This window comes from Sciurus carolinensis, chromosome 14 (assembly GCF_902686445.1).
Source record: "Sciurus carolinensis chromosome 14, mSciCar1.2, whole genome shotgun sequence".
Taxonomy (NCBI): domain Eukaryota; kingdom Metazoa; phylum Chordata; class Mammalia; order Rodentia; family Sciuridae; genus Sciurus; species Sciurus carolinensis.
This window is the reverse complement of record NC_062226.1, coordinates 19,213,752-19,232,053: the sequence shown is the minus strand read 5'-3', so window position 1 is coordinate 19,232,053 and position 18,302 is coordinate 19,213,752. Positions and strand designations below refer to the sequence as shown.

At 44.0% G+C, this 18,302-nt stretch overlaps 1 protein-coding gene across 4 annotated transcripts in view; it reads right to left on the bottom strand.

The window, feature by feature from the left end:
• The window catches only part of Tnc (tenascin C), a 91,631-nt gene that overhangs the window by 29,100 nt on the left and 44,229 nt on the right, over nt 1-18,302 (bottom strand). Inside the window, exons 12-18 of one of the 4 annotated variants that reach the window (XM_047524832.1) lie at nt 17,901-18,173; nt 17,033-17,305; nt 14,306-14,578; nt 11,858-12,130; nt 7,633-7,908; nt 3,522-3,794; nt 1,713-1,985 (exon numbers count right to left, since the gene is read on the bottom strand). In XM_047524832.1, coding sequence (XP_047380788.1) covers nt 1,713-1,985; nt 3,522-3,794; nt 7,633-7,908; nt 11,858-12,130; nt 14,306-14,578; nt 17,033-17,305; nt 17,901-18,173 — 1,914 coding nt within the window. The remainder of the gene's footprint in view (nt 1-1,712; nt 1,986-3,521; nt 3,795-7,632; nt 7,909-11,857; nt 12,131-14,305; nt 14,579-17,032; nt 17,306-17,900; nt 18,174-18,302) is intronic. The other 3 variants (XM_047524833.1, XM_047524834.1, XM_047524835.1) reach the window with 3 other exon arrangements.

Genomic DNA, 18,302 nt, shown 5'->3' with positions numbered 1-18,302 from the left:
AGGAGAAGGAATGGACAAAGAAAAGGGAAAGTATCCGGAGCTGGTGATGGGCAGTGGAAGCCTGGCGTCTGCTATACTGGAGTCGCCTCCTCTGCCTTCTCCCAGCCCCAGAGCACGGGAACGTGGGCATAAATGGCCACACGCGTGTTTTTTTTTTTTTTTTCCTCCTCTCTTTCTCCTCTTTGGCTGTGAATGCAAAGGCCCCATAGAGGGGATCTAAAAGAGGGCCTTCCAGAACAGCAGGCTCTACTTCTCCTTTCCTTTGTTCTAAAATAAAAAAAAAAAAAAAAAGCAGCTCATGATTATTCATTCTCTCTCTCTCTCTCTCTCTCTGTCTCTCTCTCTCTCTCTCTCTCTCTCTCTCTTTTTGCAGGGCTTCTAGAAAAAAAAATCAGCAAAACAAAATCAGAGATCAGAAGTAAACTTTGAAGAGCAGTGTTTATAAACCAAGGTCAAAAATCAGGCTCTGCCTCTGATCTGGAGCCATTTTATGGCCAGTCACAGGGAGGGGGGACCCTGACCTGCAGGAGGGGGGTATTGCATGTGGAAGGAGCAGGCTTTTCCTCTCCCTCGCTGGCTGTCTGGACCCCAGCACGTCTACGAGTACTGATTTTGATTTCCCTTGGTAGTTTCTTGAAGTTTATTAGATCTTGAAACGTGACATAACAAAATACCCAGCCCTACCCCGGGAGAAAACGGTCTGGGCTCATGCAGCCTCTACGCCTGTCCGAGAGGACGATGTGTATACTCACTGGTTATCTGTCCTCCAGTCTCCTTGTATCTAGCAGTCCTGGGAGAAGCTGGTGGTTGGGGGTCTACTCCAAATCTAGCTGTGTGACCTTAGGTAGATGGCTTCACCTTTCTGAGCCTCATGTTCTTCATGGGCACATAGAAGAGACTGAACCAAACCCTTTACTTCCCTGTCATTCTTTCCTCTGTGAAGCAGCTACCCCTGGGAGATGCTGGTTCTGCATCTCCCTGCTTCCTGAAAGAATTCAACTCACCTCTGGCGGGTCTTTCCTTTACTCTCTAAAGAGTCATTGAGTCTTAGTATTATTATTATCAAGAGTCAAGTTATTAAAGCTTTTCTTTTCTCCTTGACTAGGCTTACATGGGAAAGGGCTTCAGTTCTCCCTCTCCAAGGCTTTTAGCATTGCTAACAGAATTGAATAGATGGATCCTGTTATCCTGGCCAGCTCCTTCCCTCTGCCTTGCTGAGCATGATACCAACTACTCAACATGCAACATTGTATAGATATTAACCCTTACTGGAAGAGGTGCCATTTCTCCATTGTCTCCCACCTAGTGTAAATCCCATGTTGGACCAAAGAACAAGGAATCGTATCTCTGGATACAATACAATGAGATAACAGGCAGAAAGCAGGGTCTTTGGAAACTGAAAGATGTGATAATTGCAACAACCATGCTGCCCTGGAGACAATGTGACAGCTGTCACTCCCCATGTCCTTCTGTGTGCCAGGTCCCCTGCTATGGGCTTTACAGGGAATTATCTCACTGAGTCCTCACAACCCCGTTAGGTAAATGGCATCCTGCTTTGTAAAGACTCAGCTAAGGTAACAGTTCACACTTGACAGAGATAGTGAGCTTGTCTGTGTCCAAAGCTCCTGTAATTACCCAGCCCTGGAGAAGAAGAGCCCCCTGGTGACTCTCCTCTGTTCTCCCCTGCGCCTGCGCCTGCGTGTTTACAGTACCTGTTGTTGCTATGGCACTGACTGGCTGGGACCGCCTTCCATTGCTTATTCCATAGAGTTCAATTTCATATTCAGTGGCCTCTCTGAGATTTGTTATGTCCCTGGTACGTTCAGAGGAAGGGAGGATTATTTCCTGTGGTTCAGATTGCTTTTTGGTATCTCTGATTCTGAGAACAAAACTGTCGAAAATCCCTTCATCAGCTGTCCAGGACAGACGGAAACCGTCTGGGGTGGCATCTGAAACCAGAAGGTTGTCAACTTCCGGTTCAGCTTCTGGAGGGGGAGAAAATGGTGGAAGAAGGAGGAAAGAGAACAACATTTAGCAGCAATCTTCTCTCCCGTGGGGGTATCAACAGGCAGCGTGCCCCGACTTTCAGACATAGAAGTGTCCTGAGATACAGAAAATAAAATCATCAGACGTTAACGAGTCTAGGAGGGCTGGAGAGGGGAAGGCTGGAGGGACCATGTTCAGTACAAGCCAGGCAGATGCTCGCATGTGTGGGTTCTGTCTGAAAGCACGTCTATAAACCCACATCTGGACTCCTCATCAGCCCTCCCATGCATTACTAAATAAGTTCGGAGCCAGTACTTGTTTATGTTCGCTCTCGGTCTTCCAGTGGCTGAGTGCCCATCTGCTATGAGACCTTTCTCTTTTCTTTTTGAAAAGACAAATAAACCAGCATTAACAATCTGTAGAGCTGCCCTTGATGATTCTGACTATACTTCCCTTGAGCCCAAACAAAATGGCTTTTTAAACGCTTGGGTCTTTTTATGCTCTATTCTTGGAGCTGATTTACTAAAGCAGGCTCCTACTCTTATTTTCTTTTTTGTTTGACTTCTGTTCTTGCTATTGGAACCATTAGATAAGCATTCAGATTGTAGAACTGAGGCTTGGAACCTCTTGAGATATATTCTTTGGACCCAGGGGTTTATCTTGGATTGCCTTCACTAGACAAAACTCAGGATCAAGGTAAATTGGGAGGTGGGTTTCCCAAAGTGCGCTCAAAGTAATTATCTCTGTTTGATCCTCTTCCTTAAAAGATATTCATTGCAAAGGAGTTTGGGAAACATAGCCCTTTGAGAAATACACCATAGGGTATTCCACAAATCCTTGTGGTCACAGATCCACTTGACTTGAACTTGGTGCTTCCAAACTTATTTGAACATGCAACTCTTTCACAAGCAGGGCCTTTACATGGTCTATGGAACTACTAATCTCTGGAAAGACTTTGGGAAAACACAGGTTTTTGACTTAAAATTGTTAATGCTATATTTCTCTAGCAACTTTAAATTTTAAAGAAATTATGGATTTAGTCTGTGTTAAAAATCTTTCTGATATTAGCATTTACCAATGTGATAAGTTCCAATTTAGTTTTCCCCAATGACAAGCCCACTGGGTGAGTTTGTTAGATCACAGTTAAGACTTTGAGATGGTAAAGGTTTTGAATATGTTTTTAAAATATACTCACTGGTATATTTTTCTTTGAGAAGGCGGAAATGTAGCTGGGGACCAGCCAGGATGAACATAGGGAAGTTGATGCAGAATAAGCACATAAGAATCAGGGACAGAACTGGGCTAAGGGGCTGGGGACCCCAAGTGGGAACATTTCGACCTTCTCATTCTGGGATGGGAATGAGGAGTGCTCATTAGATACGGAAGACAAGGGGAAGTGTGGAAGGATGTGAAAGAACAGCCCCGCCTGTGGATTAAGAAGGGGATATGGATAAGGATGTTAAGAACATGGTGATACTGGAGACAGATGACACGGGCCACGAAGAGGACAGAAGGGCTCACTTGAGTTGAAATACCTGTAGTGATCTCAGCCCTCAGGGGCTTGGTTTGGTGCCCTTGGGTGAAGCCAGAGACCATGACCTCATAGCCAATGCCCGTTATGAGGCCTCTAAGCTCCAGCTTCCTCTGGGCTCCTGAAAGTGTGAATTCCTGGGGATCCAGCAGCTTCCCAGAATCCACCACCGTGACTAGAAAGCTGTCAAAGGCATTCTCCGATGCCATCCAGGAAACTGTGAACCCGTAGGGATTAATGTCGGAAATGGTTAGGTTTTCCAGAAGGGGCAAGGCCTCTGAAAGAAGGGAGGAGCGAAATAACTCAAGTTAGCAGCGGAGATTCTGCCGGGAGAGCACAGGTTTCCACACACACGAGAGACACCCGCTCCGCCACTCACTGTTACACGCTCAGAAAATGAAGGTCTGGGAAGAGCTTCCTGGGGGCCAGTGTTACCTAGGATGATTCTCTAAGCAAGTCTATTAGGAGGTTATTGTTCCCATTTCACAGGTGGGAAAACCAAGTTTCAAAACAGCTGAATGACTTGTTCAAAGTCATGAGTTGTTATGTGATTGAGCAGGGTTTTTAGCCGGGTCTGACTCCAAAGTCCACGTATTTCTGTCTATTCAAACAGGATGTCTTGTGTTGGGTTTGGACCCCTTTATCTCCTTCTGTTTCTGATTTTGAAGCAAATTAACTTTTTTTTTTTTTAAATATGCTCCTCTTTTGGAATACTTCATATGCTTCTATTCTATTTCTAATTCATATTTGGAATCAAATCAATTAGGCTAATTAGAGATACATCCTCATTAGTTTTTTTTGTAATGTGTTAAAATTAATAATTTGTGGTTATGGCCCAAGAAGAAACTCTAAGATCTGCTGATTCTTTTGCTGCTGATTTTCTTGGATAAAGCCAGAAAATAAGAACATATCTGGGTCATCAAGAAGCTTCACCATCCTTTGTTCATTCAGTCACCAAACATCTGTGTCCCAGGTGCTCTGATTTCTCAGGTGCCAAGGGGCCTTTTCACACACTAGGGTGATACAAAGGGTGAGCTTGCATCAGCTAAATTTCTATTGATACTCAGAAGTATCAATAGACGCTGAGGAGGCTTCACATTCATCATCCTATTGGACAGTCCCAATGGTACCGTAAGGTAGACATACTGCCACCTTACCCCTCAATCTCCACGACATCTAAGGAAAGAGAAAGGCGACTGATCACTTACTCAAGATCACATATCCACAAGGCGGTAAGCTGGGTTCCAGCAGGGTCTTCTGACTCCAAGTTCTACATGCTTGCCACATGCTCAGGCTGCTGTCTAATTAGTAAACCCCACCAGTGCTGGCAAGTCCTGATGCACAGGAGGCCAGCGGGACCTACTCTGCAGTAAGCAATACTGCGTAATGCTGAGCACATTTATCTCTGAGCAGAAGGGGAAAGGGATGGGAATCCCATGGCCAAGGCTGCTTCAGTGCATCTAGTTTAGATCTTTCTTTTCCACTGTGGCTAAATGGAAACTTTCAAGAGATAAATGACCTTGTGCTAATGCTGACCATCTAATCCATGGAACGTTAAAAAAAAAAAAAAAAAAAAAAAAGGCTTAAAAAGAAGTATTTGGTGACTGAATGAAAAAGTGAAGGAATGCCCTCATTGCCTAAGCAGAGAGTTAGATTTTGCAGTGGCTTGGACTTCCTGTACTTATTTTGCAACACTTGCTGTTTATTGTGAGTGATTTTTTTTCACGTATAGACTTCCCCAAAATCAACTCTATCAAAGACAAAGATGAAGCCACATATACTGTTCAGTTGACCTTCATGCTTTCTGCAAAGCAAGGGTCTCGAATTCTGCCCCTGGATTTTATTTAGATAAGTGGAGCTCTATTTGATAGCTGGCCTCTTTGCACATCCAAGCCATCTAAGCAGTGAATTCCAAGGAAAATGAGGGCTTTCAGGATAATTAGTCAATCAAGGGCTTGTTTTTTCAAGTCCCTCCTGTTCATGGTTTGTTCTATTTAAATATCGTTCTTTTAAAATGCAGAGTCTTTTCACATCCGGATTAGCAGAGACAATGCTGTAACTGGATCTGTTATTGGGAACAGGTCTCTCAGCCTCTCTCTCCTCTCTGTTCCCTGGGAGGTCTTGCAAGGGGCTACAAGTAAGGGCCTGATGGCATCTGTAGCCTTGCCCTCCTCCAGGGCAGTGGGACGCTCAACCTCACACCTGCTCTTCCAGGCTCCTTCATGAATTACTAAGTTCTGCCTTTGTGGCCTGATCAAAATAATTCAATTCACATTCAATAACCGGACAGAAAAATCAACCACTTTTTAATCTTACATTCAAACATACCCAGGATTCTCTTGCAAATGATAAGCAAGTTATGACTGCACAGCACTAGTGTTTAGTTGAGGCGTGTTGGCCATTTTTTAAAAAAAAATATTTACTTGCTTATTTGCAATGCTGGGGATGGAATCCAAGGCCTTGTGCATGCTAGGCAAGTGCTCCACCACTGGGCTACCCCCAGCCTTGTGGGTTATTTTTAAGAACATGACTTTCCTTAATTTTTGGGAGATAGCAGAAAAGGCCTGGCATCTATATCATACCCACTGAATGCCAGGAAGTTATATTTCATAGCATCTGCTTCATCCCTGAGACAGGCTACCAGAGGCACCTGTGGGTGTCCTTTTGCCTTATGTTAGGGAACTGGGGTCCAAACAAGTTAGGAACTTGCCAAGGTTATGCAGTTAAGAAGATATGGGAGAGGTTAGAAACCAAACAGGCTCATTTCAAAATCCTCACTCTGCCAGGTCGCCCTAGTGCCTGAAGGAAATTATTCAATTGTACTGATTAACATATCTTAGAGCAATTTAGACCCCGGGAAAGACTAGTTTAGTGTGGAAATCAGATGGCAAAGTCTGTCTCCTGAAAGTTGTCATTAGAGGAAGACAAGAGACTTTCAAACATTTTTCAAGCTAGAGATTTGGTAACCTCACACCATTTTAGCCTTTACCATGGATTTGGGAAAATATCAGTAGAGAAAATAGACAGCCATTCCCTTATGTAATTCAAAGTGAAGTCAGAAGTCAAATTTGACAAATGGGTAAGATTTTAACTAACCTTATAATTTATCTACCATCTCAGGGTGAATCTTCATCAATCTGCTGTATTTGTCAATTTTAAGAATAAGTTTTTTTTTTAAAGATGGATTATTATATTTCTAGGACACATAATTTATGAACTGCCTTAAGTGGCATGATTTATGGACAAAATCCCTTTCCTAAGCCTCTACTAACTTAGAATTTATTCTCTAGCCAGTGTCTCCAAACTGTGAATGTTGCAGCCTATAAAACTACCTGAAAGCTTTATACAGCCATTGAGAAGATTGCTTCTGCTTCCTCAGAATGCCTGTGAAGCATCTCTCCCTTCCAGAAGCCTCGGCAATGCCTTGGCTTTTATGTATAGTGTCTCCTCGCAACCTATGTGTTCATCCATGAATGAGCGCATAAAGAAAATGTGCTAAATATATCTAATGAAATATCATACAGACTTAAAAAAGAAATTGTGATTTGCAACTACATGGATAAACTTGAAAGACATGATGTTAAGGGAAATAAGCCAGGCACAGAAAAAAAAAATACTGCATGATCTCACTTACATGTGGATTTTAAAGAAGTTTAACATGTAAGTAGAGTACACTGGTAGTTACCAGAGGCTGGAGCGACCAGGAGCTGGGAAAAGGAGCTGCTGGCCAAATGGTACAAAGTTTAGTTAGACAGGAGGAAGAAGTCTTAGCAAGCTATTGCACAGCTTGGTGGCCACACTTAGTAGTGATATACTGTATATTTCAAAATTGTTTATAAAAGTGGATTTTAAATGTTTTCACCATGAAAAGTAGGAGAGGTGATTGATATGTTAACTAATTCAACTTAATCAGGCCACAACATATACATATATCAAAACATCACTTTGCGCCTCATAAATTAAACAACTATTATTTTTGATTACAATTAAAAATAGAGAAGTTTACATTTGGAGTGCAGACTGTATTTGGATCAAATTTTCCTTTACAATATCTGTCTCCTTTCCCCTTTCCCTGTGTCAGAATTCCAAACAGACAAAGGAGAACCTCTGAATACCTGTAATGACAAAGGCAGTGAGGGGTCTAGAGGGGTCACCAGCCCAGGTGGTCCCTGCCACACTAACGTCATAGCCAGTGTTCTCCACCAAGCCAGAGATGTGAGCCTGCTGTACATCTCCTGGGACTGTGAATTGCTGGGCCTCATGCAGTGACCGAGCATTGCTCACATTGATAACAATCTTTGCAAAAAGCCCAGCTTGAGTGGTCCATGACACGTTGAAGCTGTCAGGAGTAATGTTGCTAAGAATTAGCGTGCCCAACTGTGGCTCTGGCTCTGAAGGGAAAGGAACAGGACAGAGAGAAAGGGAGAAACGTTATTAGAAGAAGCGGTAGATTTTTCCAGAATGTCACCACCAAACACAAATATGCATCATTATCTCCAAATAACTGCAGAAAAGATAGTATATTGGGCTGTATCTATGACTGCACTGATTATAACAACAGGGAATATATTGCTTTTTCTGCAGGTAGGGATTCGTGTTCTTCTAAATTATAGTCATGGCCATTTCCTAGGAATCTATGAGGAAAAGTGGACAAGCCATTAGAGGTAGGTAAAATTAATGTAAAGGGTATTATGACTCCATTTTCCAAAGTCTGTAGTGGGGTACTAACCCTAAGTTGTTCCAAGAAAAGTCAGCTTCATGCTGATGAATGCAGCGTAAACACCGCACATTATATACGATTGTAGAGACTCACCGTGTATTAGCATCTGAAAAGCTCTAATGAGCTTGTTCTGTAAATAATGTATTTGATTTTGGTAGCCCAAGCATTTCATAAACTTATTGATCAATGATGCCCCATCTCAGAAATATTCTTTGAACATCCCCTGGAGCTAGTGTTCCACTGAACATGCTTTAGAAAATGCTCCTTTGGAGTTTAGTCTTCTTTTGATCTTATTAGGATGGCACAAATTAAAGGCTAATATCCATGTCAGAGAAATTCTGTAGTGGCATAGAAATCCAAATGTATGTGTCATAGGAAAATCTGGATCTCAGACAAAATACTGTAAAAGTGAAAATGGCTTCCATTCTTTGTGGATGCAAAAGCCAAGGGAAAACTTGAAGCTAAGCACTGCCTTTTCTGATTAGAACGTTTGCTTATTGCATAATTTTGAAAGATGGATGATTCTACTGAGGAGAAACTTCTCTTTGCCCTGTAAAATCTAGACAATCAGTGGTGAGAGCCACTCATTCAATATAAGGGGCTTTATGACAGCTACTTTCAACAGAAATGTATGTAAGGTTGACCTCCCAAATGCTCATTTAACAACTAACACTAAGATGAGTTCAACCCAAACTGTATTTTAGAGAGAGGCAACATTTCTGGAGGATTGAAATATGTGGAACAGAATTTAGTGTTGGGAAAGGCAGACTATTTCTTCTGAGGTCTTGGGTGTTGTTTTGCTTTAGCTCAAATATTTGGAGGAAAGAAGGGGCTCCCTTGGATAAACTTTAACTGAACAATTGTACAGCATGACTGGATGCTCTAAAGTCTCGAAGGGCAAATAAGCTCTGGCTCAGAAACAGAATATAGATGTAAGCAACGATAAGGAATTTCCTACATTATCAATTAGTTTGAGAGGCTAATAATGCTGTAGTTTTGAGTTATGGCACTGGTACATTTCTTTAACCACACAAAAGATAAAATTCTCCAAGCTCTGCTTTTTGCCTATATTTTGCTACAGAAGCAATATCCCAAATTAAGGATGCATTTTGGAATTATTCTCATGCTCGCAGACAAAAACTGGCAGTACCAACACATTCATCATGCAGAATAAGATCTGGGTTATTAAGATTAGTTTTACCTTCTGACCCCCAGAAAGTACAACCAAGCTCAAATGTGAGATGAAAGAAAAACTCAGACAGAGAATACTAGTTCGGTTGTGGTCAGTATTCCATGCAAGTGAGGGACATTTTTCTCCCACCATTTCTGACCCTTTGGAATAATTCCTTAACATGCTGTCTACTTTCAGGAAGAGACATGTTCAAAAACTGAATGCACTGAATGTCTACCACATGCACCAAGATTTAGATGAGATGATGGAAAGATTCTGAAACTTCAGAACAGGCATCAATGGGTGAGGACACATGCTTGACAGAATAAATGCCAAAAAGAGCAGTCTGTTGGGAATCCAGGCAAATGAAAGTCTCCAGAACAAGAGGAGACCACCAGGTCCTCTCACATGGTTCTTGGATCATGACCTAGTATCTCTTCTTAGCCTGCTAGTGGCACCATGTTTAAAATTCTGCTAGACAGATACTGTAGATCATTCTGATCAAGGAACCAAAACTGACATGCACATTTCTCTGAATATGACACAGGCAAACTTTGATTAGAAAGACCACAGGCAGATGATAATGGATGGCAGAGGGAAGGATTATTCAAGATCAGATGAAAGGATGTTTTAAAACATTCAGACAGAGCAAGTCACATTAACCCAGAGAGAGCAACTCCAAGTGGGAGTGAACATTTAGGGAAAAGAAGTCAAATGCTGAAGTTCCTTAATTTGGGGTGAGGGCTATTTTAAAGCTTTCAAACTCCAATTTGGTTGGCTCTGTCAAGTTTGAAAAAGATCTAGTGGAACTGGGAGGACAAGGAGTGGGTTGACATGTGGGATGTGATTCAGAGGAAGTTCAATGGCAAGTGAAGAACCCACAATGGGAAATACCTATGCTGCTTGGACCATCAGGGTCTGAGCACACTGCCTGCCCATCAGTCCATGAAGGTGGGCTGTGTAATTAGAAGCAGCTTTGAGGCTGGTGATGACCAAGCTGCAGGATGCCCTGAGCAGAGTGCACCACCATCTCCTGGGGGTGGTCAGCATTACTAACTTCTACAAGAAAGCTACCAAAGGCTGACTCCTGGGCTTTCCATGAAATGGACACATGCCCTAGGTCACCTTGAGACAGTGAGATGGCTAAGGAGAGGTTTGGCTACTAAAGCAAGAAGAAAATAGATGAGAGCATGTCAGTTTAAAACACCACTGTAGTTCAAAATCAAAACACAAGAGACTAAACCCATACTGTTTAGACTGCACCTTCCAGTAAAGCAACTTGTCTTGTTGAAAACCAATTTGAACCAAGTACATATGGTTGACTAATTTCCTCCCCTAGGATTTGTTAGACTTTAGTCTGGCTGTGCTGGAATCTAGACAATGCTGGCTCCCTCCCTTTTGTAGGGACCACCCTGAAAACAGTTTGTAGTCTCATGCAGAATGAGGACAGACCCTCCCACAAACATGGGCAAACTAAGTGATAGATAATATTGGTGCTATAATGCCAGTCCTTTTCTTGGAATCCCCAGAAAGTGGACCCTTACTTTATGAGTTATAAGGAAAAAAATTCCAGTGTTTGTTCTATAAATATCATTTTTGTTTTCAGTTTGTGATGCCTTGGCTGACCTGTTAAGGGAATGCATTATCTAACATATGCTAAGAATGCTATCTTGAATGGACAAAGCTCTTCTTTCTGAATTCCCATGGGGTTCTCTGCACAGCAGAGGAACATCTGGCATAGGATATATATGACACAGATACCACAAGTTCAAAGGGAGAGCATTTACTCCTTTCTAAACTAAGCTCCCTCTTTGAACGTGGTCATTCTCTTTTATTTTTGTCATGTACCATTCACTGTTTTTTGGGGCAAGAAAGCAGGGTCTGATTTCTCCCCCTTGGAGGTGGTGTTGAAATGGGGGTGATCTGATGGCATGGCTATCTCCTGTACTCATCTGATGAGTAATTTGCTCTTTCTCTTCATTTTCCCAACTTAAAACAAAACACTATCAACAGTTTCCTTAACTTATTGGGATATTTGGGTAAGAGAAGTTTCAGGACTCTAGGAAGACAAAGACACTAGAAATAACACAAAAATCCAATTCTTAAGAACTCATTGATGGATGTAGACATCTTTCTAAGCCAAGGACAGCTCTCATCATAGGTTTTAAGTTGCCAAGGGAGAGCATTCTTTTCTCCAGATTCTATATGGCAATCTGGATGGAACTATATTGTGTGCTGCAAATAAATGTCCTGATCAAGGATAACCGGGCACACGCTTTACGGCAATCCACCACTCGGGCTGCGGTTGGAAGAGAGTTATGTGAGATAGCACTCCAGTCCAGCATCATGGAGGAGCTAGCACATTGGCATATGCTCCGATGGGTGAGCAGGAGGGGCTGCAGAGAAGCCTGAGGACCCGGGGCCTTAGAACTCGGGGAAACACATGTACCTGTGGAGGCTGTGGTGCTGATGGTTTTGGTCCGAATGCTGGGAGCAAGTCCAGAGAGGTAGATAATGAAATCAGTACTAGGGGGAAGCCCTGAGATGTGGGCAGTTCGTTCAGCACCAGAGACATTATGTTCCGCGGTTTGCAGCAACCTATTGGAATCAATAATTTCAATGGTAAAGGTCTCGAAGGCCCCGTCAGTTGCTGTCCAGGACAGGTTGAAGCTCTGAGGAGTTATGTCAGAAACATTTAAGTTTCCCATTTCAGGTTCTTCAGCTGAAAAAAAAAATAGGGGTAGGAGAGAAGGAAAAAAAAATAAATTTGAGTTAGTGATTCCTCTGTGTTTTCAGATTAAGGTTGTTAATAAACCATCGCTGGGGAGAAAGATTCCAGAGTTCAGGGTTATGGCGAAATGAAGCGCTGTGTTGGGTAAGTGCCAATGAGAGAGAAGGGGACCTTGTTAGAGGTTAAGAAAGGAAGGCATGGAGATTAGGCTTTTCCACTCTGCACTGCCATGCGTGATCAGATCTGTGAGATCCTTCGAGAGAGATGTGCTGGATGATCTCAGCGGGGCAGCTGCGTGTTATCCGCACCTGTCTCCAGGAGCCCCGCCTCAGGGCTGGTGGTCATGGGCAAAATACAGGAGTGCTGGGAGCTCCCTCTCTCTTGAATTGCTCTCAGGAGACCAAGGTGACTTGGATGCCTCCCCAGACATCCCTTGCTTTGCTTTGAGGGAGCTCCCATCTATTCAAATGAAGGCTAAATAACTCTGACACATGAGCCTCCCATGGTGGCACCTGGAGGCTTCTGCTTTTGTGACTTGAAGGGATTGGCAAGTGTCTCAGTGTAATCCTTGATATATTTTTCATACTTCAGATAAGGGCCAGCCAGCTGTTCTCACATAGCTGGTCCCCTCTCTTAATTGCTTCTGTGTGGGCCAAGGGGACTTGCACCGCATTGCCAGCCAAGAGCATTAAGCCAAGACAAGGCAGTTTCAGCAATGCTTTTTAGCCAAGAAATAACATTTTGTCTTGGAGATGGTCCTGCAATAGGAATAAACATGCAGAGGGCAGGCAGGAGCAGGGTTTGAAAAGTTGGTGCTGCTTAGTAAGGGAAAGAGACTCCTGGTCTCTGAGACCAACCCAACGATCTGTTGAAACACAGATCAGATGGAATTATGGTCCGTCCTCCCCATAGGCTGGATCATCAGAGGTAAGAATGTCACTGTCATTAAAAAGAAAGACACACATGATCTGCAGGAGAGATCAGAGTGGTAGGTGATTTCTCTGCCTTCTGGGAGCAGATGATTTGTGGATGTCAGGTTAAAGAGTCCCGGGTAAATTCAGGGCAGTGTCCACCACAATTTCTAGGCATTTCGGGGTCCTGCACATGCAGTTGCCCGTGTTCCTCAGTAAGAGTTACTGAAATGACTAAGGCTTAATTGCAGATCTATGCTTTCAAATGAATGAGGTCATACAGGCTTGCCGTGAAAGTTCAGGTGCAATCATCATATGAAAAGGGAGGCAGACATTTGGGAAGCAAAGCAGGGCAGAATCTGCTGAGCATCTAACCACCTGGGGCACGTCGTCGTAAAGATGAGCAATGGGAAAGAGCAGGGCTGGGGTGGGGGGAGGCCGCTCACTTTAGCAGGCTCTGGGGAACCACTGGAGGCTGGTGACTGGAACAGAGTGAAGGGAGGTGGGAGTCTGCCTTCCAAACGCCAGCACTCCAGGGAGCAACTCTCGATTCAAAGAGCAGAAAGGGTTTCATAGCCTGGGACATTCCTTACTTCAAATGCTGCTGACTGTACTTCTGCTAATGAATGGCTTTCTCTTTGGTATGGTCTCTAGTCATAATTGCATGATTTATTTTTTCATTTTGGTCTAACTGTTTGCTAATTTGATGTTCTAACAATGACTCAGTATCTGAGGGAATTGGGAGGGCAGTTCTCTTATTCTATTCAGTGCACTTGAAAGAAACATTTCTTAAGTGCCAAAAGTGCAGGACCCAGACTCTAGAGATAGTAAAGCACCATTTTCAAGTGGCAAAAGATTTTCTAAAAGAAATAACATGTGTCTCCTCACAGTTGGAAAAGATGGGCTTCTAGTTATATGCCAGAACTGGAGAGGATAATTCAAACCATCAAGTGTAATTCATGAGACAAAAAGCCATCATGCAAAGGAGATGAAGTTGTAGGACTGGCCAGGTTAAGTATGGGAGGGAGGCTGGGGACTGGAGGCTAGAAAGGCAACACCGCCCTCTTCATCACAGCCATGGCGAGGGCTTCCAGACAGAGGTGTGGCCCACAGGGACGTCTCTGAGCATGCATGAGCAGCCATTAAGGGCACATGAAAGGGTTCAGTTATGGAGGGAAGCTGACTCCCTACTCCATCTCTTGGAGAGGAAGCAGGGAACCTGGGAAGAAAGCATGGACAGTGGAGGAAAAGGTACCTGTGAAGGCCTCGGCAGAGAGCACTGGTGTTCTATGGCCCCGGATCACCCCATAGAGGGTGACTCTGTAAGGGGTGGCAGCTTTGAGGCCGGGGATGTCCACAGCCCGGAGGCTGCCAGGCACCGTGAGATTCTGAGCGGCCTCCACCTTATTGGCCTCCTGCACCTGAATGACAAAGTGCTCATAGGCCTGGTCAGCTGCTGTCCAGTTGAGTTTGAGGCCATCCCAGCCGGCCTCAGTCACGACTAAGTCTCCCAGCTGGGGGAGCTCCTCTGGAGAAGGATAGAGAGGTATTTGTCAGTGCTGCAAAGAGAAAATGAGGAACCACAAGTCCCACGGCCCAGCTCCAGGAAAGAGAGAAAGAGGAGAGGAGTGTTTTGTGTGGGCGATTCCTGGGCTTGTGCTCTTGTGCTTTCAACTTGGCACTCTGGCTGCATCCTTCTGCAGGAGTTGAAAATGGTCAGAAAGGGGAACATTTGCATGGCTCAGCCTTGAGGGGGTAAAGGTGTCTGTACGGATGCACAACTCCCCAGGCAGCCCCTGAGCATGCACGGCCAGCTGCCAATGGGCATGGGGAAGAGGTGGGCTGTAGGTCTGGGTGAGGGAAGTGGGGTTGAAAGTGCAGGTTTTGGAGATGGACAGATCTTGGATAGCATTCCAACACTGCTATTTGCTGGCTGCATCGTCTTGGGCATGTCACCTGACTTCTCTTTGAGCCCCTCTCTCTTTACCTTCCAATGATGCTGACAGTACTATTTCATTGGCTTGGTGATGATTGTATAATAGTATTTATCAATCCCTGCACATCATACCTGACACAGAGTGAAAAGACTGACAAGTGGCAGCTTAAGGAAATAGGTCATTGTGTATGTAGGTGTTTCTTCTTGGAAATTCTCAGTCATTTGGGTGACTGACCTGCTTCATCTCACGACTTGGAATTAGAGCTTGCCTCATTGCAGGCCACCTTCTGTCTGCCTGGCTTTATACAGCATGTACTGTCTCAAGTTTGGACAAGCATGAGGTTTTATCTCTGGACTTCCCTCGGCTTTCAGGGATCAGAGGTTACATGCCGGATTCTTGCTTGCTTCTCTCCTCCCACCTGATTCTGCCGCTGAGTGAAGAATGGATGTGTCACACCGTAGAGGTGCTCCCGTGAAATGTGTGTGCCTACTTTAAATTAAAAATGACTATTTTTCTCAGTAAATGGTGCAGAACAGGGCCTACTATTAATTTTATATGATGTAGGAAGGAAATTTAATGGAGTTATTATTGCTGATTTAAAAGGATTGCATTCTGATGTAGAAAAAAAAAACATCCACTGCTTTATGAGATGATTCTCAGGATAAAACGCAACTTCTCAGCCTCTCTTCTTAAAGCTAAAGTGGCTGTGGATAAGAAGTTATGGAGGAAAATATCTGCAGGGATCTCCACCTCACCCTCCAAAGGTGGGGAAGTTTTGTTCTGGGATATCCCTGGATCCAGGGTGCCAGGAGTCTCTGAGCAGACTTTTCCTGTTAAAGGGTCTGTTTTCAAACTGTCCCACCTACGAATCTGGCACTTTCCTGGAAGGACTGCATTGGGACACAGATGCAGGCATCTCCCTCTTCCTTCCCAGCTCTCTAGAACTGCTTTATGTCTGTCATATGGAGGGCTTCCCTGGGAGATTTCACTTGCTAAAGAAGTTTTATTGCTAGAAACAAAAGTTTGCTGACCATGAAGGTAGATCATCAGCATCCTGCACCTGATCCCACATTTCTCAAAGGCCCTTTGTGCTCTTGTTTTGTCTGAAGGTATTTGAGGAAACACAGAATAATTATTTGGCCAAATTGGGTAAATGATAACATCACCTTTCTTAATTCTGAAATCCCATGTGGTTTCCATTAATGACCAAGTTTATTTGGCATATAAAAGCAAGAAAAACAACTTATTTGAATTAGATCATTTCTGTGGCATTAGCAAAATATAGGTGACATTGGCTTAGAAAAAACATGATCACCACAAATTTGGCCCATTTGCCCAAAGTACCTTTGGAAGCTATTTTCTAGAAACCTCAAGAAGAGCACACAGTTTTTAAATGATAGAGGGAGCATCCAATTTTCAGAGGACAAATTGAGAGGAATTGTTTTCTCTCTCCAAGTTAAATAATGAACAACAAACTCAAAAGTGCTGCCCTTTCTTGGAAATATTCTTGTCCTGAATATCTGATAAGGAGACAGCAGTGGATACTTTCATCTGAAGATGACTAGATCATTTCCAAGGGTGATTCTGTAGCCATCTGGCTAGAAGTTAGATGTGAGTGACTCTAAGGCTAGAAGTGAGAAGGTTTTTCTAGAAAATTCTGCCTTTATCCTAATGCCATGACCTTGCTGTTCATGCTATTTTTCCTTATGACTGTTGCTCTATGATTCATTCAGCTATTTGCTATTCAATGATGATGTGACAGGCACTTTATTGAACACTTTCATTCACCAGCTCATTTATGTTCATGACTGGGTTCCAAAGTAGCAATATGGTCCTGATGCTTTGGAAGTTGAGAAAAGGCTCAGAGATGGAAAGTGATATTCCCAAGAATATTCAGCCAGTAAGGTGGAATTCCAGCCCAGGGCTTCCTGAGTTAGAGATTCATGTGCCTGCCAACCATTTGTAGGGGGGATACCCTGCCACACGGGGAATTTTCTATTCCAGTGATAGGCTGGCTTACATCCAGTCTGGAAGGGGGCATGTACCTGTGATGGCCTCCACAGCAAGAGGCTGAGTACTGTGGCCCCTGAGCTCGCCGCGCAGGGTGACTGTGTAAGGGGTGCCAGCCCTGAGGCCTGGGATCTTCACTGAGCGCAGGCTGCCGGGAATCGTGAGATTATGAGCCTCTTCCACCTGGCCAGCCTTTTGGACCTGAATGATAAACTGGTCATAGGTGCCATCGGGTGTGGTCCAGTCCAGTCTGAGGGCATCCCAGCTAACCTCGGTCACTGTGAGGTTTCCCAGATCTGGAACCTTCTCTGCATAAGGACATAGAGTAGCTGGGTTACTAAAAAAGGCAATCGCATGCTGGGATCCAGGTGAGAGGGCATTTTGGCTGAGCTTGGGATGAGTTGTCTGGTTAGTGTCGGTTACAGATGCGTGATTTACTGGGAAATTGAGTGTGCTCTCGTTGTTGGCACTAAAGCCAGGGTTTTTCTATGCAACCTTTGGGAATGAAAGGTGGTTTGAGCAATTGTTCAGGACTTCCCTTCTTGACATACAAACAGGGCTTTGGAGTATCCTTGAGTGTGCTTGGCATGAGCTCAGAGCTATTTTCTTTTCTTTCTTCACTTACAAGTAGGGCTTTCCAACTTCTTAGATATTATGACTGCAACTTGCTTTGGAAAGAGCAACCTCTCACTTTTGTAAATGAAGAATAGGTGGAATTTTCCACAGGACTGGCTACCAGACCACAAGGAGAACGTGGCCAAATAAGGGATGTGACATTTGGGAAGTAGGGATGATTCACCGGTATGTCCCCCTACGAGGCAGGGGCTAAATCCAATTTTGAGCCTTGATGGCTCCGGAGCAGATAGAGGGCATGGAGAGAATGAGTGACTTAGTCTAGAATACCTGTCAAGGCTTCAACAGAGAGAGGGGCTGTGCTGAAGTCCCAAGCGACCCCGCGGATGGTGATGCTATAGCGTGTGGCTGACCTGAGCCCAGGCAGGTCCACGGACCTCAGTCCTCCTGGGACTGTGAGGTTCTGGGCCACCTCTCCGGTGTCAGTCTCCTGCACCTGAATGACAAAGTGCTCATAGGCCCCCTCTGGAGCTGTCCAGTTGAGCTTGAGGGTGTCCCAGGCCACCTCGGCCACCGTGACTTCTCCCAATTTGGGAGATTCTCCTGAGAAGGACAAAGCACTGTTTAAAATCATACACCAAGATCTAGGAAGTCTTGAACACAAGAATAGACTTTTTAAAACTTAGATAAACATGCATCATGCAACTTACTGAACTTTAAGAGAAGAACAGA